The sequence below is a fragment of the Amphibalanus amphitrite genome, unplaced genomic scaffold (genome assembly GCF_019059575.1).
Source record: "Amphibalanus amphitrite isolate SeventyFive unplaced genomic scaffold, NRLGWU_Aamphi_draft 000122F_arrow, whole genome shotgun sequence".
Taxonomy (NCBI): Eukaryota; Metazoa; Arthropoda; class Thecostraca; order Balanomorpha; family Balanidae; genus Amphibalanus; species Amphibalanus amphitrite.
This window is the reverse complement of record NW_024881617.1, coordinates 535,242-563,184: the sequence shown is the minus strand read 5'-3', so window position 1 is coordinate 563,184 and position 27,943 is coordinate 535,242. Positions and strand designations below refer to the sequence as shown.

General features: G+C 51.4%; 1 protein-coding gene across 6 annotated transcripts in view; it reads left to right on the top strand.

Moving 5' to 3' along the window:
- The window catches only part of LOC122381575 (rhophilin-2-like), a 115,720-nt gene that overhangs the window by 71,365 nt on the left and 16,412 nt on the right, over positions 1-27,943 (top strand). For 5 of the 6 annotated variants that reach the window (XM_043365911.1, XM_043365915.1, XM_043365914.1 and 2 more), the window contains 3 exons: positions 21,510-21,625; positions 22,127-22,261; positions 27,348-27,423. In XM_043365911.1, the coding sequence (XP_043221846.1) occupies positions 21,510-21,625; positions 22,127-22,261; positions 27,348-27,423 (327 nt within the window). Of the gene's footprint in view, positions 1-4,695; positions 4,836-21,509; positions 21,626-22,126; positions 22,262-27,347; positions 27,424-27,943 lie in introns of those variants that run through there. The other variant, XM_043365917.1, reaches the window with a different exon arrangement.

The window sequence follows — 27,943 nt, the reverse complement described above, 5'->3', positions numbered from 1 at the left end:
TCCCTGTTCGACATCTCATCAGCTCCATTCACCGTAAGTTTTTTTTTTAATTAACTTCCTGTCCCATTTAATCGTTCCCCAACAAAGGTGGTCCTTTCTAGTATTTATTCTACAAAAGCACAACGATCGGCACCTATATTAGTCGCATATTAGTTCTAACCACAAACAATTCTACATCTACCTGTTACTCGACATTTCGCAATTTCAATGACGCAAAGTGACCATCTAAAGTCGCTAAGTGTCAAACCGTCAACCTCAAACCACTGCTCGCAACTCTGCACCTAAGTAACAGAAGAAATTCCGCCGTAAGCTCAAGCATTCGTATCTGTCGAAAATCATAACTCATAGCCATATTCATAGATCGATCGCCTGAATCAGTCGCCACCTTAAAACATTACATTCCTTTTCAACCGTATTTACCTGTTCTATAATTGATTTCGACTTCGCAATTAATTCCTACAGCAATATTACCAATGATTTCGCAATGCAACTTTTAGTGAGTACAGCACGAATCTAAACCCTTAATTTCACAAACGTTCCAACCTCAAAACGCACCTGGCCATCGCCATAATAAATCGAACGAACCAGCTTGACCGAAGACAAAGACATTTCAACGCTGTCACGCATCCTGTCATCAATCTCAACGTTCGTGACCATGAGCTGCTTATTCAAAATTTAGCCTCTCGCTCTCGGCCTAATCGTGAACTCCAACTGACAATAACGGTTTGCTGGCGACTCTGACGTGACTTCGAAATTCAGATCCTAATATGCTACTAGGGTGTCTGGACCAATAAGTTCAAAGTAATTTAAGTTTTCCAATTCCAATTGAGAGTGCATTTTATGGCAACCGAAAATGTTTGGCAGTCGTCACGGCACGGCAGGCTGGGCAGAGGGGGGGGGGGTTCAAGGATTGGGATTGAGCAGACTTTTCAACAACACTCACATTCTGGAGTTTCTCTGCGCTTCCGCTTCTCAGTGTGGTCTCAAGCGTCGGCGGTTGTCCTCCGGCTCTGGTCGGTCGAACTGAAGAGGCTTCTCGCGGGTGACCCCGGACCGACGGCGGCCTCCAGATGGCGTCTCCGGCTCCGGCTGCAGACTGTCCTCCGGGGTGAATCGTGCACCTTTTATAGCTCGAGGGGCTGCCACGCCCTGAGCCGACCTCGGAGTCATTGCACCCAGGGTGTCTTTGTTACTCCCGTGCGTTTTCACTTGGCCGCTCACCATCTTCATATTGGGAGTTTTACCAGTCGGTTCATCGATGTGTAGGATATAAGAACATTGATAAAAGTGTGAATTAGCTCTGTCGTGCCGTTTCTTTATCCTCAACCACTTTCATTCTTATATCGACCGCGTATCTGCCCGCAGCAGCCTTTTTTCCTCTGGTTATCCAAATACCTCGGTAGCTAAACATCTTATCACATTCCATATAGCTCGTCGTTGTTTGCTTGAATTGGGTTGAATCCCATAACAGCTTTAGTTAGCCTCAACAGCGTTTCTTTGTTCCAGCCACTTACAATGTACTCAGGAGACGACACTTCGTATCTTAGCCTTCATCTTAGATTTTGGCGAATCGGTGTATTCCGTATTGCTGTTTCCGATACGACCGTTGCGCTGAGCTGGTATAACTGTTTTCCCGATGTCCTCTTGCTTAGTCTCCAGGCTTGGGATTTGCAGACATTGTTCAATGTTCATGGCCGGCTGCTCCATTTTCTTGGTTGTATTTTGCTATTAACCTGACGGTGACTCTAGCCCTGGGAACTCAAGCCTGCATTTGCCACAAGCCCCATATTTGTCAGTCATTTCTCCCGCGGCTACTGTATTGGCTGATTACTTAAGGAGCCACCCCTCCGTCCGATCTTCCGTCAAAATGGTTTTATCTCCCAGAATCATACATCCTTTGTTGTCAACCTTTCTCGCGTCTGGGTAGTGCTGCCCCCTTCGGTTGGCGGTAGCTCTGGCAACTAGTACCTTGGGCGTGTCCCCATCGTCAGCTGGCTAGCACCCCCCCGCTTCGCTGCTGACCTTTCCCGCCAGGCCTTGTGGTTGCGGGGTGTGGCCGTAGCGTGCTGCCTCTTCTATTCAGTGGCGAAATCTGGAACTACAGGTCATTGCTTGCAGCTGCTGTGCAGGTCACCTTCAAGGCGTTCTGCCGGGTCACTCACCCTGGGTTGTTGTACCCCGACAAAGGAGGCTGTGTGCTCCAGCCGGCATCCATCCTTTACACTGCTCCATGATCTGATGACGTATCTTGCTGATCCAGCGCTCCCAGCCGTTATCTGTCCTCGGCGTGGGTCCACGAGCTGTTGACAGCGTTACTGATCCAGCTGTTACTTGTTGGGATTCGAATCGTTCATCCTGCGGTAGCTGTCTCCAAAAGCGCGCGTCTTAATGGGAGTTTAACGGCTGCCCATTCTGTGCGGACAGTGATAGATTAAGGGAACTGGGGGGGGGGGGGATTGGGTGTGGGAAAGCGAGGCTAGGCGTGTGGCATGACTGCGAGGGAGAGGGACTGCCGGACCGAGCCGTGCCGAAAAGATACTACGTTAAATGTTCAAGATGTAGCGTGCTACATCCATTACCATAAATAAACGGCAAACAACTAAACAACTAAACGTGTTTGCAGCATGAGGTAGGCATTAAGAATCGCAATGTTCCTTTCGATTTAGCTCGGCTCCCGGCCGGCGGCTACGTCCCTCGCCGCCACTCTTCAAAATGCGTCTAAGTTTTCTCGTCCCGGCCTCCGCCAGAGGCTCGAGAAGGTCGGTGTCAAGTACCCATGTGCTTAGCACGTGCTTACGCTGTAGCACCATACGGCAGTAAGCACCCACGGAGCTGAAAATTGAACTCGGCACATTTTTGGGTGCTAGACGCATGCTAGGGTGCTTCGGTGCCAATGTTAGCACCCGAGCTCTTAATGAAGCACCCTTTGGGTGCGTGAATTTAGCACCAAAGCACCAAAACGGTGCTAGTGCTAGCACCTATTTAGCACCTATGGCTCTTAATGAAGCACCCTTTGGGTGCGTGAATTTAGCACCAAAGCACCAAAACGGTGCTAGTGCTAGCACCTATTTAGCACCTATGGCTCTTAATGAAGCACCCTTTGGGTGCGTGAATTTAGCACCAAAGCACCAAAACGGTGCTGGTGCTAGCACCTATTTAGCACCTATGGCTCTGAACTAAGCGTTCTTTGGAGTGTAAGTTGAGCACCAAGATGGTGCTAATGCTAGCATCTAGGGCTCTTGAGTAAGCACCATTTGGGCATACATTAAGCACCAACAGGGTACTGAAAATTGAACTCTGACTTATGACCCAAAGGGTGCTAATCTTTTTTTACAGCGAGTGACCGGGGACGGCCCGGGAGGAAAACTGGCGGTGTAACGAGGCGGCCAGGGAGGGCTTTGTGGGAGCTATAAATAGTCTGGTCATATTAATGACATTTAGGCCTCGAGTACGCTGGATTGTTAAGAGTGTTTCTTTTGCTGGGCTGTTTTTGGCTACTAACGTAAAAATTAGGCGTTTAGTAGCCGATGGTCGTGACTATCGAAGGGGATATGGATGTAAGGATAATTATATAGTAGATCTCATTGCATTCCGTTAATCGGCTGATGATAGTTTTTGCCTAGCGAAGCTGATCAGATCATGTCATACGTTGCCTGCAGTTGATGCATTCGTCCGTAGAAATCCGTTCAGAATTGGGCCTGTGGCTCATGCAATGAGGGACAACAAGTGTTCGACAGTCCTGGCATGCGTGATAATTTGGCCAATGTTGCTAGGTTTTTTAAAAGCCGGCATTGCTTCGAAGGTCGGGCCGTAAATCCATTGTCCTCGTCCTGTACCTGATGTTCGTTTTCGAACAAGTGTCCGATGGCAAAGACGGTAAGGAGGAAACTCCGGCTCACGCCACGCGAGTGAATGCAGAACAACGAACCCCTTCATTCAGGCATGCGCACGTGTTAGCCAACGGTCTGTTACCTCACAAACCTGGCTCACCACTCACCAGCTGCTAGAAGGACAATGCCATTCTGAGCGAAGGTATATGGAGACCAGTCGATGATATGGTTGATTTGAACCGTTTAAATGCTCCCTTCGTTCTGTTGATTGAGTCTTTGGGTGGTAACTTTGTCTTTTCCTTTCAGCGAACCCCATAAAATATTAATCAGTCATAAGTGACTGAGCAAATATGTCGGCCAGACCCTGGCCCTGTTCAGAATTTCTCAGAGGGGCACAGTCACCCTCGGGCCGGCCTCTGCGCCGCCGCCCCTGACCTTGTTCCGGTGCCGCGGACCGCCGCCGTCTCGGCGGGCTGTCCACCAGACCCAGGGCGTGGCCACGGGTGTGGACCTTTTCTCGTGTCCTCGCCCGGTCACCTCTGTACGACCGAGTTGGTGTTTTTGTGGCCACGGCCACGCCAAGGACAGGTCTGTAAAATCTCCGCCGAAACGGCCCGTGTCCGGCGCGCCGGTACGTCGCCGGTGACCGCAGCACGCTCGTTTGGCGCTGGACCGTGCCGACCCGGCGATCTGACCGGACGTGTTTCTCACGCCTTGGAGGGCGGGCGCCGGTCCGGAGACCCAGCCTCGGCCCCGCGGCGACCCGCCGCAGGGTAGTTTCGCGCTGACCCCGCGAGGCGGCGCTGTCGGCGCCTGCTGGCTGACCGCGGCCGGCGCGGCGCCGAGCGCAGGTCGGCCGGCGGACGGCGGCAGTCCGGCGACTGAGAGCGAGTGAGGAGGTGTGCAGGTGTGTGTCCCCGGCCCGGAGCCGCAGCAGCCATGGGGCTGACTCAGGAGGCCATGCGAGCCATTGTGGAGAGGGCGACCAAGAAGGCTGCAGTGAAGGTGAGGACTGGGAGACGATCGGCCACGGAGGCACCGCGTCTCTCCCATGTGTGGGTGCTTTACGAGCGCAGTGTGGTGGTGGCTGGTCCACTTGCCAGCTCCACCGTGGATATGCCATTCGTTGGTGGTGTGTGTGCACTGTGCAGTGTGCAGCCTGATGTCGGTGATGGTCTTATAAGAACGTGTCTCCCACGGACATTGTAATCCGTTGTGATTGGGATGTGATTAGGGACCGTCCCATCAATCTGTGTACATATAACGGATCGAAGCACATTAATATGCAAAGCGGAACACACCCATCAGTCTCTCAAACTGCTCAGCTGGTTACAATTGGGATTGGTTACTTCGGCTTAGTGACTGTAGTAAACACAACTCTTGAAATGATCAGTTCTCGAACTGTTTATATAGACACGTTCTTGAAATATCTTCTTTCGGAAATAACTTGCAGGTAGTTTCAAAATAAAGTATATATTTATCCTAGTTGATCTACGAATTATTTCTTCAGGTTGTCAAAATGGCTCAGGCTTAAACTTCTCATACCGAATGTTTCCAAGAAACCCCACTTTCTGGAAGCACCACCTGGACAAAGCCTTGCAGCTGGTGTCCCGCTCATTATTCACACATTTCGACCCCTTCCCGCCACCCCAGGTGGTCGGCACACCTTCACTAACCCTCGCGCACCCTTTGGTTTCGGCCAGCAGACCGAGAAATTAACCTCGGCTGCTTTTTGTCGGACAAGGGCAGGTGGTCTCCGTACCGGAAATAAGACGACACGCACGCGCCGCTTGTCAAACGGGGTTGAAAGGCCATGTGCGGCTCCGGGGGCAGCGGTAATCGACTGTGCGTAAAAGAACGCCCGCTCGCCTGTAATGGACGGCTTCCTGTTATTGTTAGTGATTGTTTGTATGCTCAGTCAATTTCGTCTTGGGGGCCTTGTCTTGGGTTAACTCCTTCTCGCTTTTATTTCAACCGTCCCTTTGCACCCGCCATGCGATCATACTACCTTTGGTGCTGAGATGCGTACAATTATATTGAAGCTTTAAACAGGAGAACTCTTGTGACTTGAAGGCAAAGTTGAACTGCAGCCTTTTGAAAGCATGCATAAAGGGCCTGTTGAAAGCATGCATAAAAGTGTACTCTTTACTGTTCGCTCGGTAAGTTGGCCAATGAAATGGAATAGCTCCGCCTGAGCGATGCATTGGCAACTGCATACTAATGCGCGACACCGGTGCGTTGCGCAGTCAGCGCATAAATACACATCGTCCCCGACCCATAAAGGGTGATCGTACAAAAAGTTCGGCGCCAAAAAATCTGGGACAAGAGGCCGACTGCAAGTCATACCGGCAAGATGGTAGACTGAAACTTGACTGTCCTCTGCCGAATCTCTGTCATTCGCTGTTGGGAATTACAAACGGTTATTGAAGAAATTCTTCTGCAGCCTTTTCGTTTTCCTACACACTATGAAAATATGCCGACTGCTGCATTTTGTCTAATATGTTTTAAGTGTAGATTTACAAGAGTGTCAGTGAACTTCTTACAATGGCCATTGACCAGTCTGCCCCAAAATATGTCTTTCGCTTGCATTATTCAAACCTGCTCACTGAACCAAAGTATCTATCACGACGCCAATACTGCATGCACAATAAGCCACACGAAGGGAAAGGGGCAGCCTTGGCAGTTCCCTCATTGTTACACCGGCGTGTCATGTCTATACGCTGCCTGCACGGCCACGAACAATGCCGCCATCGGCTCCCATATCTAGGCCGGCCCCTGATACACCGCGAACTGACCATCGCGCTGCTCGTGCCAGTCACGGCGTCCCACCCCGCCCCTTCCGGGCGTCCCGTGCCCCCTGCTGAGGCCTCAACGCTCGCCTTTTGCCGTGGCGTTCCCCTAGTCTTGTTTCTCGTGTTTGTTTTCGCCTGTGCTTCTGTCGCGACACGAGTCCGTTCCCGTGTTGGCATAGATACGTGCCTGGCAGTCAAGCAGCCCTGCCAATCCCCTGGTGGGACTCAGACCTTGGTGTGAAGGCCGTGCTTGCCGACGCGGTCACGCAGGAGAGAACAACACCATACAGCCGTCTGATCGCTGAGCCAAGCCGCCGTCTATCGCCTCGCGCCGCGCCGCCGAGTGGCAAGGCCGCCGCGGGCGTGGTCGGGAAGACGTGTCACGGCTCACGGCTCACGGTCCGTGGGTTTGTGAGTTTTGACAGACCGGTCGTGGGTCACGACTCGTGGCGGTGCCGGTGTCGGCGCCGGCGCTGGCGGCGGCGGTAGTAAGTCGCAGTACCGACCGGCTCGCTCGGCGCGGCGCGGCGCGGGCGGGACTAGGTCAGGCTTGGCCCCGGGGCGACCACCGGCCGAGCGGCACAATGCCGGTTGAAAGCCGCCGGGGGCCGGCGCGATCGGCCTCAATGGAGGTCGAGGGTGCGCCGGTCGCGCCGTTGCCAGTCACGGGGTCGGCGAGGCTCGCTGGAGACACAGACAACAGCCGGGTTCGCTCGCACCGGGCGGCGGCGCAGCGACCACAGCTGCGGCGAGGGCGGGAGGCTGACGCGCACGCCGCACAATCAGTGAAACACTGGCGGTGTGGTCGGAGTCACGCAATAGACGCGCCGCGGTGAGGGTTGCGACAGAGCGGAGTGCGTGTGCGCGCGGTGATGATCACCAGGGGCCGTGCTGGACGTACCCGAGACGTGCGTGAAGGGGCGATGACGTGCTCCTTCTGTGGGCACGACACGCGGGATACCTACAGACGCACCCCGGCCGCTCCCACGGCCGCGTCACGCAGAGTTTGCGTCGCACGAAATCTTCATCATCTGCCCATCGTGAGGTCCGTTATTCTCATGGACCTCCAGCGATTGTCACGAGCTCATCAAACGTCTAGATCGCTGGAAACCGTCGCCAAATTTTCTCACACTCGGTGATAGGTTCCTGCATGAAGGTTCTCATGCAAACAGTGGCAAATTATTCACTTTATTTGAAAAAGTGTGCAGTCTTCGTTGATTTACAGTTTGCCTAATTATAGATAATTTAAATATGCGATTCTCATCTGGCCTTGAATTCATTCAGACATCCATAGGTGGCTTCCATGATGTGACCTTGTCGCTGTCTTATCTCCACTCAAATCTGCTAAGCACCCACTAGCTCATCGACGTCACCCAGCTCAACTAACTGTGAGAAGCTGGCTCCATCTAAGCTCAGATACCCTTACACGGGTAGCCTCGCCATCCTGGCTCAGTAATTCACGGCTATCATGCTGGTAAAGCTTACAAACCTATCTCAGCCCATCTCCGCTTCTTTTTTTCTCTCTCTCTCTCTCTCTCTCTCTCTCTCTCTCTCTCTCTCTCTCTCTCTTTCCTTTTCTCCGTGTTCTCTTCCTCTCTATCTCTCTCTCCGACTCTTTCTAACCTAAGCACCACTTAGCTCACCTCATTCTAGCCTACACCACATTACCTACGCTCATCCCTCTCCACGTCGCATCCGCTCAAACTCAAGCTCGACGGCTTTGCAGTGCCGTGTAGCGACCCAGAGCGGCTCCAAACGGGTCACCGCCAGCCCAAACCGGTCCCTAGCTCCGGCCTGGTGCCTCGCCAGTGCCGCCGGTGTCGACTCGCGCTCCGGCCAGCCCTCTGACCGGTTCGTCCGGTTCGCAAGCGCACCTCGACGACGGCTGGACGAGTCGGCCCGTGCCGCCGACGGAGTCGCAGCGGCTAACAGCGAGCCGGGACTTGGGAGTGGTGATGATTTTATAGATAGGTGGAGGCGAGAAGCTGGATGCATTGAAATGTGCAAAGATAGCCGCCAGAACTGGTACGAGACAGTTATTTGTTATCAGTGTGATGTCGAAATTAGTTCGTTCCAATTTATTCAGGAAGATTCAGCGCTGAATCTCCCTGGATCAGAAGATGCGCAAAAAGATGCTCAGAAATTGGTTATTGTCAAAAGAAGTACAAATGATTTTTAAAGATCGTTGTCTAAAAAAAATGACGTGACAGAAGATAAGCCCATTCCACTAAGCTCTCGTGTCCTGAGCGCCTGCTGAGCCAGAGGCTCAGCCCAGCATTTGAACGTCATGCGGTGGGGTGACCTGTCGCGCCCACGAAGGCCAAAAGGATCATGAGGAACATTACACGTGCAGCTGTCTGAGCCCAGAATGAATCGGCCGTCCGGGCGCCGGTGAGATGGGCTACAGAGGCGACATCCAGCAGACCTTCGAGGAGCGACTCCCTCCAAGGACTCGCGCTTCCAGTCGCGCACCGCTGGAACACTTGCAGCGGGGATCGGCTTGCGTGCGCCGATTGTCATTCGGAGTACGCTCTCTCGGAATGGACGACACGCGAGTTTTGCGTTCAGTATCGGGTCGTATGGCACGGTTGGCGCGTGGTGACCGCCATATGTAGTTCGTGACCCTGGGAAGTCCGCTATACTGTGACAGCTCCGCGGAATGGGCCGTCTTCCCTTCCGTCGATTGAGTGAGGTCGGTAGGTGTGTGGACAGCGCGGCTCCGGGAAAGAATGCCTGGCATATGAGAACGCCGTAGTTGCTACGACCCATTGACAGTGGGGATTTCCGCAGCTACCCATCAATAATAACTTGTTTAATGAAACTTCGCAGTAATGCTCTGGAACTTCTGACGGAAAAATATTCTTTCCCAACTTCCAAGTACTCGTAGTTCCTACGTCACCTCAACACCGACACCGTCGTCGTTCGTGGCTGGCGTGACGGACTCAGTGTCCCTGTGGCACCGTTCGGCGGCGTCGTGACGGTCCGCAGACCTCCCGTTTCTCCCTCTGAGCGACAGAGCGCCACTGGACACCATGGGGCGGCCCCTATCTGACCATCGGGTCGCGCTCCGTCGGCGCCGGTCACGGCCGACGCCGCCGCCGACGGACGCCGTACCCCGACCCTAGTCAGCCCCTCCCCTCCAGCGACCCGTGACCTTCCCCCTCCAGCGACCCGTGACCTCCCCTCCCTCACGGCGGCGGCACGGGTCTTTAGCTGGCCACCGTCCACTCACCGCCGTCCTCACCGCGGCCGCCAGTGGAGTCCGGTCATGAGGGTCGGTCACGCCTCGTTGGCCGCGACACGGCAGGTGCTGGTGTGTTGTGGTAGAGGGGAGGGGTACCGAGGGAGGGAGGCATCTGCTGGCTCCCCGCGGTGCTCCGCAGACACGACGCAGACCACAAAGGAAGCCGCCAGTGCATGGACGGAACTAGAGAGGTAGCATCTTTGCACACGGTGTGCGCAACGACGGCACGAATTGAAGGAAATCATACCCTTTGCTCCTAGTTCAAAGACGTAGCTTACGACTACCAGCTAAGTTATGTGTATTAATCCCATAGTCCGCTGATGTACGAGAAACCAGTGCAAATACGGTACACAACCACGCATCCTCCCACCGACACCGGCCTCTGGTTTTCCTTCCTGCCGGGCCGGCCGGTCGGCCGGCCACCGTCTGCTCCGGTAACCCCGGGGTCAGGGGCGGTGCCCGGGACCGCTGCGGCGAGCGTCACTTCCGACAGCATCCTGTCTATCGAACGGAGGGCGGACTTCTGTCAGTCATCCTCCGCCGGCTGGCTGGGATGTGGTGGCTGCGTGGGTGAGTGTTCTCTAGATAACCGCGAACGTCGCTTCCGAGACGGCCGATAGTGAAGTTTGAAGCTTCCGGATGTACGCGGGAAGTGGTGATGAGTGTTGGAGCGATAGATCGATGAATGTATCAGGAAGTGGGATTTAAACTGCTGATGCATATTGCACAAGCCAGTCGATGGCATGTACTGTTTGACTCACTGAACTCTAATATATACTGGAAGGAGCATTGGTGGTTTGTTTTTGTCTATCGATTTCCGCCATGTTGTGTATACCAGATATATAAATTGCATTACGGTAGCAGAGGTGCAGTTTAGTGAGAGGTACACTTCTCAAAAGTGCTGCTGCTTCATATTTGCAGTTTGATTGCAGCGATAATGGTTAATTGATTTATTAGCATATGAACACACATTAAAGCAAATACAAAAACGACCTTTCCGAAAACGCCCTGTTCCGGTATTCATTGCCAAAGGTCAGTGACCTTCCGGCTCTGATTTCGCCCAGTTTTGGAAGCGAAGAAACTGAGGCTAATGCGCGTGCTCTCTGATCGGCGACGGCCGCGGCCCAAAATGCTGCAAAGATGCACCCGCCACGTGCAAACCGGCGAGCGCAACCCCACCAAAATTTAATACAACAAACAGATGCACGCGTCCCACTTGCCCCCAAAATTGCAGCGATCAACTTTTCAAGACTTTGGTATACACAACATGGCGGAAATCGTTAGACATTCTGGCCCATATACGGCCAAGGCGAGTGCTTCCCCCTGGTTTGACTATCTTATCAGCTCAATGCCGTTGACAGTGGTTTAAAAGCCGGTTTAAAGGCCGGATGGTAGCTACTTTCTCATTGGTAAGTGTGGGCGACAATCTGCTATCACTGGATACGGGAACGTCGCACAAACGTCACACAGTGAATCACTGCGGTCTGCGGATGGCCCGCCTCTCCCTGAACCGCGACCAATAATCTCCGTCGATGCCGGATATGCTGCAGTATGACATCACCTGTGTGACATCATCCGATTCCGTATGACGTCATCTCTGTGACATTTCTGCGGGGTTGAGTGGCGATAGGACCGGATTGGGCTTAGCAGTCTGCCTCACCATGCACTGAGATAGGGATGGGAGTCACGTCCGATCCATACCTCAGGATGACGTGATGTCACTGCCGGACATTGCTGACCAGCGGTCGCCTGCAGACTGTAGAGAGACGATTACAAAGAAAGCTACACGGGAGTGTTCTTCATGGCGAAAATGCAGCTTTGTGAGTTTTCTCCCGGCGCCCGAGAAACTGACGAATGAGTCTTTCAGTTGGATAATTGTGATTTGTGAACGCTTTCTTCCTTCGGCTATTTGAATTGCATGCTGCAGGTGCCAGGTGACTGAGAAAGCCATCGCTTATCTGGAGTCCATCAAAGGTGTCGAGAGTAAATGCATGCCTTCCGTGCTGAAATCCATTACAGCAGGCGCATATATTTTCACGCTGCTCAGAATGAGAATTAATTTTTCCATTTTGTAGTCACGAGTAATCTCAATCACACAATAAGCACATCACTTAATCACATCTTAATCACCTAACGAGCTATTTCCAATTTCTATTTGCACCTGCCGGTATGTTTGACTCAAATTGAGTCATCAACTTCGCCAACAGCCAGACTGCCGGTCCCGAACAGGTTTATTCAACTTATCTCATGTGAAAACGACGACTTCACCGATTCGGCACTGCATGGTTCGGTACTCTGTCAGACCGGTGTGACTTCAGTCGAGATGCGCTCAGTAGGGGAGAGTGGGGCAAAGCGGCCACCCTAACGCTTCTCACGATGCCAACGCTTGATTTTTAAATCTGGAAAGATTCTTTCTATACCAATGTGATCCCTATTAAGTTGCCTTTTATTTCAACTGCGTTTTATTTCCAAAGGCGTTCACAAATGAAAGATATTGACAAAACTTTAAACCTATGCATATTGGCCACTTTGCCCCATACCCTGGGGCAAAGCGGCCACCGGTGTCTTCTCAAGTCCCGATATGAGAAACAAAATAGTTGCCTCGTGTACGACTAGGGTATTTGATGGTGACAAGGTTAAGCGAGGATGGATGTTTGCTTTGTCAGCATCCCACCTGTAGGTAAACAAAGAAAGGATTTTCATGAAAAAAAAAACATTTAATTGCATTATTTGGTAACTCATGCAACTGAAAAGTGGCCAAGATGAATGCATGACGACACATTTGAATATAAATAATGTTTTTTATCCAGATGGAAACAACTTATGGCCAATTGGGGGGTGGCCACTTTGCCCCGGCCACTTTGCCCCGCGCATACCGTCCGAGACAAAAATATTCCAGCTTAGCTATTAGTGAGGTAAAAAAACATTAAAATGGGTAGAATACATGTACGATAACCATGCAATGCATGGACAAGAACGCTTATAAAAATTTCAAACGGTTATGGAATAACATAACATTAAAAAATTGTAAACATAGTTGGTAACCTGGCAAGAAATGCTTTTCCGTGATTCACAGAACAATGGTGATGGGCCTGAAACCCCGGTCTGGCTCATTCGAACGACCGTGAAGAGACGTATAATTGGAAACCATAAATTGGAACTGACGCCAGCTATGAAGGGCTAAAACGATGGGTGGCCGCTTTGCCCCGGGTGGCCGCTTTGCCCCACTCTCCCCTACGGACCATGAAGGCACAGTCCGCGCCGGTCCGGACAGCCAATCACCGCGTGACCTCGTGGCCTGACCTGACCCACCGGCCGCCACTACCAGCGACCGCGCGCATTTCACAATGTGTCCCAGGAAGACGAATTGGTGCACCTGGCGACATCCGCTAATAGCCTGTGGCTCATTGGGTAGCTCCGATCGGTGCATTCACTAATGGACCGTGACGGTTCAGTAAATCCGTAACGCGGTCGTTATGAGCCAAAATGGGCGAGCTGAACTGAGCCAGCTTATTTGCGGTATCCGTGGGCGACTTGCGAAATGAAGATGTGCCAATGCCAGCGACAAAATGAAGTGCTTTATAAGTATGGGGGCCATGTGGGGAGAGCACGCTTCAGGCAGCAGCTGCTTATCCACAAAATGACTGGGTGCATTATTGCGTGGTAAAATAAACAAAGGTGCTGCTGGAAAGCCATGGGTCAGCTTTATGTGTTTGTTTTCTCATGAATTATCGATACTATTAAAGTTGCTTTTGTAAATCATTATGGTTCCGCAGGAAAGATTTGAGCGTACAAACGATGCTCATGTGAGCAAATGATGACTTTAATTATGCCTAAACGTTTTCTCTGACCAACAATCATCGCTCATCTCGCCTATCATTCAATCCCTCACATCCCCGCCAACCGTTACACGTTTCACCGGTACTCGTCATCCAAAGAACAGCTACGCGAAAACAAGGCCCAACGGCGACATTAAAAAACATGACCTCGTCGGACATTTGCACAATTTCTGAAACCACTTGTCTATCGCAGCTGGAAGCCTTGGACCGTTGTCTTCACACTGAGGAGGCACGTGAATATTCGCTCTGATGGCTTATGTCCCGTGGAGACTGGGCTCGCCGCTGAGTTGGCTCCGCTTGCCACTCCTGTGCTGACCGGGCTTGGTACTCACTCTTTGCGCAGCTTTGATTCTCAAGCGACATCCCCTGTCACCACTGACCACACCTCGGCACCGCTCCTTGCGATGTTCGAGGAGGTCCACTGCCGGAGTCAGCGTGAGCCGAGCGGCAGCAGGGCCGATTTGGGCCGGTCACTGGCTGGTGTTGGCCCACCTGCTGTCACCGTTCGACAGCGCTAGGCTCTGTCCGGCGGCGCTCGGCTCTGGCTGCTCCAGTTTCGCGGCCGACACCCGGGACTCTGCTGCGAGTCAGCACGGCGCGGGCTCATGGGAACGAGAGGACGTCGGTGTAAAATTGACTCTTCGAGATCAGTGTTACGTTTATTTTCTAGATTGGTTAGTTTAGTAACACGGCATTTTCCGCTTGCATACTCTTGTTCGTCTTTGTTCCTCTTTGCTCGTCAGTCGCCATTCTTTCCTTTTCGTCTCCGTCTGCCATAGTTCCATCGACCTCTCCTCAATGCTCATTACCATCTCATCTCTTCCTACCCTTGTCCTTCCGTTTCCGTCCTTCAACGTCACATCTCAGTCCTTCCCCTTCCGCTCTCGTCCACTAGTCCTTCTCCTGCTCGTATCGTTCATTCTATTCCATACCGCCCAGGCGCCCAGTCCCGCCCGTCCCAGTCTGTCCCCGCCACGGCGGCAGCTGCAGTATCGGCCAGCGCGGCCTTGGCTGCGGCGTGTGTGCCGTGCGAACCGCCGTCCACCACCGGTTTATCACGCCCTCGCTCCGCTGGTTTTGACGGCGGCAGCGCCATGGAGGCGGCCCGAAAATCGATGACGGCTGGCGATAAACGATGGCGTCTGATGACGATGTTTGGAAAGTCTGCGGACCGCCGCCGACTGGGTATCGGTCGCAGGTGCGCGGACCAGTGCTGCCCGATCCCATGGGAAGTGAGATCTGTCCCTGCCCTGGAATTTACCTGCTCGGTGGGGTATGAGAGGCTGGTGTAAGACGCGGGACACGGAATTCTACTAGAGCGTGACGTATGGCAATGGTTTGGCAGAAATGACGTGTGTTCCGGTCAAGATATTGGGAAATGCGTACTCGTAATCACATTCGTGCTGGTATATCCGCATGAGAAATTCCTTTGAGCTTGCAGCTTCTGACCCACTACATTACATGCATTTCACTGTTATTCTTATGAGCAGGAGCTGGAAAATAATTACTGGTGCTGGAATGGTTTCCTAGCTCAGAAACCACACCAAAACTAGTTTCGGCGAGTCCGGTTTACAACGGTAGCCAAGTGTTCCATTTACACCGTGCATGACCCACTGACATCTCCAGAGAAAATCCGACCACCGGTCTGCGAAATCTGGCTGTACGCGGAAACAGAACCGGCCGCCCAGGTTGTAGTGGCCACTGCAACTCGTGATGCATTTACCGGCTTATTTTCTACGCGGGTCAGTAGACCGGCTGCCGCGAGGCTGTTACATGGCACGTGTTTCCTAGAACACAACAAAGAACTGGTCATGGGATACCGACCTGGGTCGTGCAAACTGTGTACCTGGGATACCTGCTTAGTAAATCCCGATTGCACTTTGCAGATGAACATGGTGTTGCCAAAATCTGCAGTGGGAGAGGACAAAGACCTCACTGAGTTCCAATGTACCTAATTTTTACTCTGATCCTTCCCTCCATACGTGCACCATGTTTACTCGAAGGCTGCTGCACACGGAAAGAAAGACATCGATATTGGATTAGTCTGTGACGTAATTGTGAGAATGTCTGTCTCTGTGCTGCCTGTGACTGTCTGGTACCCACGCCTGTCTGAAAGATAACTGCCTGGTTCCCTCACCAGTCACCGGACATTCCTGTTGAACATACCGGACGAGCGCCGGGCCACCATCGAGCGCAGTAAAGCCACGACCTCTGTAGACGCTCATGACCGAGGGGTCGCGTGACCACGGCGCCGGATCAGCCGGCCACATAGCGGGGTCGCTCACCGGCCTCCCCATCGCCACCGTCTGCAGCGGTGGCCCGTGTGGTAGCGCAGACACTGACCGGCGCAGCGGTCGACCGCAGAGCAGAGCGTCAGCTGCGTTCTGCATGCAAAGAGCCCTGTGCGGCGTCGGATAACGGCGCGCGGTGCGCGATTCGCCGCGGCCTGTAGCGCAATTCGGGGTTACCTGGCGGCTCGGCAGCTTGGCGGAGGCTCGGCGCTCGGCGGTGACGGTGACGGCGCTGGCGGTCGCCACTGCGGTCGAGTGGCGTCTGTTTTTGGCCGCTGGCCGTGCCGGATCCGCCGGTCGGAGACGTGCTCGCCTGGCACGGCGCGGGGGCGGTGAAAAGTCGTCGGTGGGTCAGCGTGCCGGCCGGTGGCGGACGCGGACTACGGGCCGCGGCCGGACAGAGCAGAGGGCCGGTCCGGCAGCCGGCGGTGCCGCTAGGAATGCCAGAAGAGCCACCGGCCGCCGGCGTGGCCCACTCTCTCCAGCTGGATGGATTCGAGACACGAGATTATGCAGCGTGCACAAGCGGCTGATTTGCAGCTGTATTGGGTCGATGGCATGCAGCTTTTTTGGGTCGGTACAGAGTGCCGACGAGCACTGCTGGGGTAGACGGGACACTTAAACGGACAGATTACTGCGGTGCTCGTGACTGCTGAAGCTAATGATTTATAAGATCAGGGGACTTGTGTAAGATGGGATTTGACAATGTTTGTCGCGATTATCACCGTGCTCGCGATGGACACTCGTGGCATCACATGCAACGTTCCTAACATGTGCCGCTTTAAGCGCTTATCGTGCCAGTGAACACAACGGCACATTCTTGTCTGTCGCTAAGCCTGTTTTGCTGTTTTGACCAGCCGCACCCAGGGCGACAGGACTCAGTCACACCTCTGCACAGCATCCTCACAGAAGGTCACCTTCCTGGGCTCCAGCGTCTTGCGCTTTATGTCGGCACACGTCTCGGCCATGCCCTCAGCTCTGGCCTGCTGCTGCTCCTTCTCCGCCTGAGCCCGCTGCTTCTGCTCTAGATATTGGTCAACGGGTGATCGGTAGCCGGGCTGGTTCATGTCCGGCATTTGCGAGACCTGCACCACCTCCAGGCCCGGTCCCGGAGAGGTGGACCTGGCACGGCCCTCGCGCTCGTCTCGCTCGTCGCTGGCGGCGCCCTCCTCAGTGGTGCACACGGGCTGAGCCGTCGGGTTTGCCTGGAAGAACTGTCTCAGACTGGCAATGGTGCCCTCCAGGCCCGCCGGGTTCGCCTCGAGGAACTTCAACACGAATTGGTCCGCGTTGACGATCTGGAAGCGGTGGTTGTAGATTTGGAGCGTAGCCCCGATGCAGAAGTCGCGGAGTGTGAAGTAGACTGGATGCTCCTTGGTGCTCTCTGGCTTGTCAACGCGTCGCCGGTGCAGGAACTTGCCTCCGATCACACCAGAGTTGCGCAGCACGCGCTCGTAGATAGAGATGGTGTCGTCGGAGGGGTAGTAAGAAATGATGAACCTCCTCTCGCGGTGGTACGGCTTCTGCGACTCCAGCACCGCTTCGAAGCGGAGGATGATTCCATCGTTCTCCAGGTACTTCATGTAATCCTTGGCCGGTGTCTTCAGCACGAGTGGCTCTGTGATGGGCGGCGGCTTGGCGACCCGTTTCTCAAGTCCCTGGGCACGTCGGGTGACGTCGATCGGCGTGAAGTCCGTCATCTGGTACTGCTCGCGGTAGTAGTTCCGGGTGAACTCGTCACAGTCGTAGATGAGGAAGCGGCTGTTGAAGATGCAGACCGTCTCTCCGATCTTGAGGTCTGTGTCCAGGAACCAGACCTTCACCTCCTTGGGGGACACCTCGAGGCTGATTGAGGGGAATGTCAGCGAGTGCTCCAGCTTCTTCGGCACCCTCTGCCGCCGGAGGAAGCACGGGAACGGGTCGCGGCCGTCATTCTTCGTGTGCACCTCCAGGATCTCGATTGTATCATCGGCTAGGTAGTAGAGCAGCACGTACTTGCGAAGCTCTCCGTAGAGCTCGTCACGGTCGTCGCGAACCACGAAGAAGCGCAGCACCTGGCGATCCATGTGCAGGAACTGGCGCAGTTTGTCCCATTGCGACGGCGTGACGTACGAGTGCGGTCGCAGGCGCATCTTGCGGTCGTGGATGTACGGGTCGTCAGGCGTGGAGGGCTCACCCTCGCGCAGATCGATCCCCTCGCTCTCGTACAGCTGACGGGTGAAGGGATCACAGTCGTAGATGTGGTAGTAGATGCCGTAGAAGCAGACGTCATCCTGCACGTCAAAGTCCTTCCAGTGATAGTACTCCCCGGCATCGTTCTTGGGGACGCGATGCCTTCGTAGGAGTTTGCCCTGTGGAATGCCGGCGTTGTCCACAGCTGGCTCCATGATGCAAATGGTGTCGTCTTCTAGAAAGTATAAGATATGGACGAAACGTACGCGATATTTCTCCTCTTGTGAGTTGGGCGTGTTTTGTTTGAAGTAAGCCAGAAACTTGAGTACCTTCTTGTCGTATGCGACGTAAGACGGCACAAATCTGGCCTTGGGTCCCCGCTTGGATTTGGGATCCCCGTATGTTAGAATTGGGTCATGATGAGATAGCTCGTCGAGCATCCCTTCCAGGCCCGGTGCGGAGTCGGCGCATCCCAGTGGTCCTCCATGACCTACGAAGTTGTAACCGTTCTTAAATCCGCACAGCTGGCTCCTGCCAAATCGCATCTTCGTTGGATCTTTTCCAGTAAATTGCAGCATTCTGAAACAGGATTATGACTGGTTTACCTTAAGGTTTTAAAACCATTCAATTAATTCCTGATTAAGAAGAAAATTTTCTTATTGATGTAGAAACATCATTGGGTGCACAAATAGCATGCGCTTTGGTCGATCGCTTCGTCCAAAATCGCCGACATTCGCCATTTTTGTAATTTAAAAAGAAAGCTTACGTTTCACGTGCTAATGTGATAAAAGTCCTTCAGGGTCTATCTTTACATCGTGCTATTTAATATGAAAATAGATGTGTGACGCAGTGTTGCCGTACCTTTTTACCGTGGACCAAGGGCATGAGAACGAACCATTCTCAGGGTGGAGCATCCAAGGTGTTTATGATGCTGATCAACGTTTTTCCGTTTCCGAAGTAAATAAAACCACCAAACAAATGTGTATTTTTGTTTGACGTGCTAAGTGCCATTGTTTTGATATTCAGCCGAAACGCTGACCAAATAACAGACATCCAGCATCTGATAGTTGCAATACGCCGGCGCTTTGTGGCAGGTAGTGGTCGGATAAAGCATTAAGAACAGCGTTTGCAAAACAACGACGTGAACAAATTGCTTGTAGTGCGAACCGTCGCAAGTTGCAACATACCTTCCCAGCGTTGCGGCTGGAGCGTACAGCCACCGTCTGTTGTTGGTCGGCCGTGTGTCTTCCCTGGAACGTCAGACAGGCCCCGGGCTGCAGTGGGAGTCCCTTCCGCTAGCCACCGTCTCCAGTCGCTCTCTACACCGTCTGCTGTCACCCCTGCCTGGCACCGAGCGTCGTCGGTACCCGACCCCGTCCGACGCACCTGTTTGGTCGATGTTCTAACGACTGGACGGCGTCGGACGGTCACAAGGCGCACCGACAAACATGTTTCGCTCGGTATGTTCCCAGCTGTTGTCCGTTTGGTGACTCATGCCAGCCGATTCGCATCAGGTTAATTTTATTGTACGTGTTCTGCTATAAAATTATCAACTGCTGAGATCGACCGACCCGGACGTTCCTCTGAAGCGTGTTCGACTAATGGTTTCTCCACAGTCTGATGTTCCGTATCGGTGCTAAATGGTGAGCAGTAACTCATCTGAAATGTTCCGCCCGAACAGCCGACCAATGTTCACTCGTAAACCGCAGCGGCGGCGCTCCCCAGCTGGGCTCGAGCCCACCGCTCCGGATGTCCGCTCCGGGCGGTGGTTTCTCTCTCGACAGACGAGCGCCGGCGACCGAGCCGCGGCCTAGATTCCGCCTCGGTCTCTGCACCATTGTTCGATGACCTCTGGCGCGTAGATTGCACCAGAGCTCTCCGGGGCAGCAGACGGCCTCCTCACACCACCCGGGCAGAAAATCGCTCACCGGTGCAGCCGCTAACAATGGAATAATGAATGTGGAATGTCGGACACCGCTGTGCGTTGCAGTGCGGTGTGTAAGATTTGTAGTGCGCCAGAAGATGGATGGTGGGGATGGGAGGTTGACTTCCACGTGCATCGGGATGATGAATGGGTGTTGTGTGGCGTTTGTGGTCGCTACCTTTTTGTTTTTGCCCCTTGCTATCTATGATGCTACCGAGACAATTCAGTCGCCCGGACTATATATGCTTTGTTGTAACTCCATTGTGATATCGATGAACTGGCGTCGCTCGTCGGGCACTGCAGTCGCCCTCCAAATCTCGCGTGCTCAGGCCACAGCTATCCGCGATTTTACCGTTATAGATATGATAAAGAATGTCTCTCGCACCGGTCGTAGCCCTGGGTGGGTCTCAGAACAACGGAGACGTCTCGCTACGCAGCCAAGATCGTATCACCACAGACACCGCTCATCCGCCCATGTCCGAATCCATTTGTGACCATTCCCTGATAGGTATGTGACACTTCCAAATTAAGGTCGGTCACGCTGAAAAATCCGTTTGATAGGAGCTCTAACACTCCGCTGTGCCAGCGCGAGGAGTCACAATCACGCAGTCACGTTTTGCAACAGCTGAGTGGGTCTCAGACCGCCAGTTAACCCCGCTGACACAGAAACGGTCGTGGACGCCGCGCGACGAGAGGTAGCGCTCTGGCGTAATGCAGTAATCCCACGAAACACAGGCTCTGGGTCATGGGTCACGGGTGCCTCGGCGGTGGGGCACAGACCCGTAACGGCAGCCATACCGCGTGCATCGTGAAACGCGCCGGGGAGCCGGGCGCTCGGCAGTGCGCCTTTCTCGGCGATAATTGCTTCGATTGACTGTCGGCGCGACCGGTAGCGGGGCGAAAAATCACTTCCGTGTGTCGTTACTTCACCAATTACGCAGGTGTTGTTCTTGTTATTGGGTGTCGCATTAATGGTGCTGATTAAATGTTGTCAGCGTTTTGGGCTCCCGAGTCCCCGTCGTGGCGTACTCCGCGCTCGAATCGGAGCCCGGTGAAAGTTTGATTTGTATCGTACGATGAACCGAGCCTAAAGACTAGTTTTTTTCAGCAGTTTGCTAGCTGTTGTAGCGTAAAATTGATAAAACAAATCCTGTCCTTCGTTTCGTGTGTGTTTAATCCGATTAGATGATGCGATTGGGGAACTCATTAGAGTTATTCCCGTAATCGCCTTTTCTTTCACTCTCTCTCAGATTCCTATTTTGTTTCCACTCCTCGCTGTTTTTACCGTACGTATGCTTCCACATTTATCCTCCATATCCCCTGTGTGACTTGCTTACCATCCCTTGATTGCGTTCAATATTTTCCCGACTCTGGTGTGTGTTTCCGTCCCTGACCGTGTACCTTTTTTCTGTTGCAGGGCTCTGACCCCCGCGCCGCCACGTGCCGGGGGAAGCTCCAGCACAAGCGGTCCAAGCTGAACCAGGACATCAACAAACACCTGCTGCTGCGCCAGGGGGCCGAAAACCTGCTCAGGTACGCTTACCGCTCATAGCTTCTCTTATATTGAATGTCATCAGTACTCGACATCGGTATGTTTAGATGGGCGACATCGGTACTCGACATCGGTTTAGATGAATTAATAGTGCTAATTTCAAGAGAAATAGTGCAATGTCCATTGCCTTTCTCAGCTGAGCTGGAACGAGAGGTTACATTGCTTTCTGGGAATACTGGGTCGTCTCTATCATTCGAGCAACTTGTGCTCTCAGTCATGTCAGTGACTTGGCTGCATTTGAGTCGACGACCACGATTTCAAGAGATTGGTATCTATGTAGAGATGAGATAGAACAGCTTGGGTATTGTATAACATTCCGTCAAGCAGAAAGGCGTCGATTAGATTACACCGGGATGTCCTTTAATGTTTTCAGATGACGCATCATTTAGAGCGACATTTTCCTTGATTTTTTTCCAAACAGGCTGTGTGTTTTGTTTAATTTATCAGCCATGCTGACTTGCCTTGCCTTCTGTGTTATCCAGAGCCGCGGAGAATAAGAAGGTCCGCCAGGCGGTGGCTCTGGAGCTGAGTTTTGTCACCTCCAACCTGCAGTACCTGCGAGAAGAGCTGTCAGATCTGAACAGCTCCGTGGAGATCTACCAAGGCCAGGACAGCAGGTAAGCCACGAGTCACGGCTCGTTCTGGAACGGGGCTGCTGGAATTGGGCCGTAGTGGATTGGCGGAGACGCTGTAGTAGATCGACCCTTCTAGCTGAACGGGAAGAGAGATCTGAGGGAGCTGTTATGTACCATAATAACACGGAACAAAAATGATAGACGAACGCGTTTCGGCTAAATCACCGTCATCAGCGTCTAAAAGGAGAACAAGAGGCACACATCGAGCAAATATCACAGTTCAATCGTTTTGATTTTTACATACACTTTTAAACAAGCATGTGACAATGTGGTTACATTTCCTTTGACAAAGAGAAAATATCCTAAAAGAATCCTAAGAGAATAGCCACATTGTACAGTTTACACAGGTGTTGCACAATTCATATGTGGATGTTTAAAATGCCAAACAACGCCGCTGCTTTTGCCCACTTCATGAAACCAACCCTGACATTAATGGTATCACTCGTAGCAATAAACGCCGCTTCAGTAGCTTTTCTGTTGTCGCGATTACTACATGACGTGAGTACCTTTGCCCCGTCCCAGTATGGGAGATGGTTTGAGTTCTGAGCATGTAGAACAAACGCACTGTGTTGCATGTTATTTCGTAGGTCACGTCTGTGCTCTTTTAATCTCGTTCCAATACCCCTTCCCGTCTCCCCGATGTATTTCTTATTGCAAGACCCGCATGGAACCTGATATACAACGCTGTTGCCATTATCCTTTTTGTTACTTTCTCTATTTCTTGATAGCATGTCACCCACCTTTTTACCCGAAGTAAAGGACACTTTAAAACCTATAGTCTCGAGTTCTTTCGCAATCGTTGTGGCCGTGATCGAGTTCGGCATCGTGATGTATCGTTCGTCTTTTTTCTTGGTTTTTGTTGTTGAGGATCGTTTTCGTATGTTAAGGGCCTTTCGTTTAAGATCCAATAAATATCCTTTCGGATATTTCAGCTTCATGAAGGAAAGCATGATATGCTCGATCTCGTCATCCACATATTCTTTACTACAAATTCGGAAAGCACGTAGAAAAAATCCCAAGACAACACCACTCTTAACCCTATCACTATGTCCAGAATAGAAATGCACATATGACTCTTTGTTGGTTGGTTTTCGGTAAACTCTGAATTTCGCTCTATCATTACGTATAATCATCGTATCGAGGAACGCAATGGATCCCTGTTTTTCCTTCTCAAGAGTGAACTGAATCTTTTCATTCACCGAATTGAGTTCATGCAGCTTGACCTCCAGGTCGAGACTTTTTGGTGTCACCACGAGGACATCGTCGACGTAGCGAGTCCAAATCACTCCCTCTCCCATGATCCTTTGATAATGATTTTTCTCCAGCCACTCCATATATAAACATGCTGCCACGGGGCTCAGCGGGGATCCCATCGCTAGTCCACTATGCTGTAAGTATTCGTCAGAGTTAAATTTGAACCCCCCGAAGTTCAAGCAAATATTAACTAGTTTTAAATAATCTTCTTTTGGTACAGGTAACTGTTCAGGATCAATTTTGTCCACTACTGACTTAATGGCCTCCAAAGCAGCTTCTATCCAAAGCAGGCCATCTCCTCGAAGAAGCACCGGTCCCTCCAAGAATGCGCGGCCTCCCAAAACTACATAAGGAGGACGTCCCTATGCGACCAATTACATCGGGGATCGGCAGCGCCCCACACCGGCTGGCGAAGGTGCTGGCACGACCTCTGTCAGCTTCACTCGGGGCCATCAGTGACGCTCACCTCCGAAACACTGACGACCTCATGGAGCGGATCAAAGATGTCGACTTGACAGATAAGTGTCTGGCCAGCTTCGATGTAAAATCTTTATTTACAAATGTATCTGTAGAAGCTGCTTTGGAGGCCATTAAGTCAGTAGTGGACAAAATTGATCCTGAACAGTTACCTGTACCAAAAGAAGATTATTTAAAACTAGTTAATATTTGCTTGAACTTCGGGGGGTTCAAATTTAACTCTGACGAATACTTACAGCATAGTGGACTAGCGATGGGATCCCCGCTGAGCCCCGTGGCAGCATGTTTATATATGGAGTGGCTGGAGAAAAATCATTATCAAAGGATCATGGGAGAGGGAGTGATTTGGACTCGCTACGTCGACGATGTCCTCGTGGTGACACCAAAAAGTCTCGACCTGGAGGTCAAGCTGCATGAACTCAATTCGGTGAATGAAAAGATTCAGTTCACTCTTGAGAAGGAAAAACAGGGATCCATTGCGTTCCTCGATACGATGATTATACGTAATGATAGAGCGAAATTCAGAGTTTACCGAAAACCAACCAACAAAGAGTCATATGTGCATTTCTATTCTGGACATAGTGATAGGGTTAAGAGTGGTGTTGTCTTGGGATTTTTTCTACGTGCTTTCCGAATTTGTAGTAAAGAATATGTGGATGACGAGATCGAGCATATCATGCTTTCCTTCATGAAGCTGAAATATCCGAAAGGATATTTATTGGATCTTAAACGAAAGGCCCTTAACATACGAAAACGATCCTCAACAACAAAAACCAAGAAAAAAGACGAACGATACATCACGATGCCGAACTCGATCACGGCCACAACGATTGCGAAAGAACTCGAGACTATAGGTTTTAACCCTCGCCGGACCTATTGGTTTTCTACATACGCGCCGGCCGAGGGGGGGGGGCGGGTACGACCCCCCCCTCGCCGTTTCGCCCCTGGTGGAGCTAGCGCGTCGCGGAAAAAACGAGCGTGTGCGCCGTTACGAGACGCAGAGATTGGTACCCGATTTTAAGGTCCTAGGTCAACCGGTGACCTCTGAGGTCAGGTCAAGTGCCCCAAGGTACGGTTCAGTTTTTGGTGAATAACTTCGCAAAAAACGGCCGCAGAGCGCCGATTTTGGCAGCGTCGTGTTCGTCTCGCTCAGGCGCGTCGAATGATATACTTTTTGTCCGGGTCAGGTCAACTTGGGGTGTTGACCTCAGGTCAAGGTCAGGTCAGCACCCCCAGGTCACGAAGTTGGTCGAAAGACGTCATGTCGCATATCATTCGATTCGGCAGGTCTTCCTGAGTCCATTGGTGGCTTTCCCGACTCGCTAGCTCAATTTGATCGAGAGTTATTGACGAAAAACTAATATGACCTTGATGACGTCATAAATGACGTCACGCAAGGTCAACATTGCAAAAGTGACGCATCTAACCTTGCAAGGAGTGCATCAAATCACGATTCTGTGTGCTTGAGATAGTTGGAGATCGTTCCCGGCGCCAGAATAGCAGTTTTCATTTTTCCCCATTGACTTATAATGGTGAGGTCACGAAAATGACCTGACCTCATATGACCTTAAGGAAAAATCCGAGATATACAAGTTGTGGGACTCATAATGGATACTAGATCCTGCAAGTTTCATTTCCCTGTGACATCTCCTCTGGCAGTGAGGGCGTTGCGAAGTTGCGACATCTGAAGACCGTGCAGAGGTTCACTTATGACGTCATAGGTCAGTGACCTGACCTGACCCAAAAATGCGGTTGGTGTCAAAAGATGCGGCTTGGATCAAAGGTCAGGTATGCCAAGTTTCAGCTCTCTATCGCCAGCGTGTTCGGAGCTATCGCGAAAAAATCCTATGGGGGGGGGGGCGGCACCCGCCCCCCCTCGGCCGGCGAGGGTTAAAGTGTCCTTTACTTCGGGTAAAAAGGTGGGTGACATGCTATCAAGAAATAGAGAAAGTAACAAAAAGGATAATGGCAACAGCGTTGTATATCAGGTTCCATGCGGGTCTTGCAATAAGAAATACATCGGGGAGACGGGAAGGGGTATTGGAACGAGATTAAAAGAGCACAGACGTGACCTACGAAACAACATGCAACACAGTGCGTTTGTTCTACATGCTCAGAACTCAAACCATCTCCCATACTGGGACGGGGCAAAGGTACTCACGTCATGTAGTAATCGCGACAACAGAAAAGCTACTGAAGCGGCGTTTATTGCTACGAGTGATACCATTAATGTCAGGGTTGGTTTCATGAAGTGGGCAAAAGCAGCGGCGTTGTTTGGCATTTTAAACATCCACATATGAATTGTGCAACACCTGTGTAAACTGTACAATGTGGCTATTCTCTTAGGATTCTTTTAGGATATTTTCTCTTTGTCAAAGGAAATGTAACCACATTGTCACATGCTTGTTTAAAAGTGTATGTAAAAATCAAAACGATTGAACTGTGATATTTGCTCGATGTGTGCCTCTTGTTCTCCTTTTAGACGCTGATGACGGTGATTTAGCCGAAACGCGTTCGTCTATCATTTTTGTTCCGTGTTATTATACTTGTCTCAACTGAAATACAATATGTACCATAAGTTGATGGTACGTGACAGTTGTGCCTATTTAATCCTTTTTTGTATGGTCTGAGTGCACGTCATATGCTAATTCCTTCCAAGAATCGATGAAATCTCGCTGTAACTCTTGGTCGCCTATTTCATTGTCTCGGAATGGCGCAGCCGCAGTCTCACTTGATCCGGAACTGCCAGGGCATTTAAAACCCTTTTCTAGCCTGATGATTCATCTTACATCGTTTGTTAAAGCTTATATTGTTTACTAACGTGCCCAAGTGCCGTTTGTTGTTAGCTGCTCATAGTAGATTTGTAGATTTGTATTAGCGCCGTCTTCACGAAAAAGTATGAATTACTTCTGAAAGTGCGGGTCTTTTGATGCACGGACCAGTCACAGTACTTATCGTTCGGTTTACTATCATGTAAGGCACGAACCCGATTTGGGAGCACATTGCATGTCCAATAAACGTAAATCTTCCATAATTGATGAATTTTGCTGGTTTGATTTACGGTTTGTGTCTCACGCTCAAGCAGCACATGATTTACGAGATTATGATGATAGGCACGACTAGGTGATATTCTGCTTTTCCTTTTACACATTATATAGTGGAGTCGTTTCATTTATTTCGGGTGAAATCACGTTCGTTGCTTCAACCATAATGTTACCGAATGTTTTGTTGACGACTGATATGAATTGATCTAAGACTTCTTTCTCTATAATAGATGTGTTGTTTTTTTATTCATTTTGCAGCCCGTCTGATGTGCTTTTGTTTTCGTTTTTTTCAGTGGAACACCGTACATTCCTATGATTCCGTTTGGACTGAAGGAGACGAAATACATCGACTTCGGAGACGCTTTCAAGGTACGAATCGATACACCTTCTAACATCTATTGTAAACCTTCATCCATGAGTTCACGTCCAAGACCAAGGCTTACCGCCACTTCATGGTATAGGCCTCATCAATTTGTTGATCGCCTTGAGCCGTTTTTATTGGCGGCCGGACGTTCTCGGAAAGGCCGCTCCCCGCTGTGGTCTTCTCAGAAATGTCGGCTTGTCATGACAGACATTCGTGTACAATCTGCTTAAGTGACAGCATGGGCTTTTTTCGGGAATGCGTTAAGCCGTGGGATCTTTTTTCGATTGATAAATGAGCCTGTGTAAGTGTTGATTTGGTGTTATTTCGGTAAGTCAACGTACAAATTTTATGATTTCCAAACACATAATTTGTTTATAATTTGTGTTCAAATTTCGTACAGGTTTGAATGATGCCTAGTATACTGTCATAAGTATAACACAACTGAAGTTCGTAAGGACTGAGACTGATAAAGCATGCAGATTGCAGATGCTCCCATCCTATCCTGTCACTGCCCTTGTATCTTTT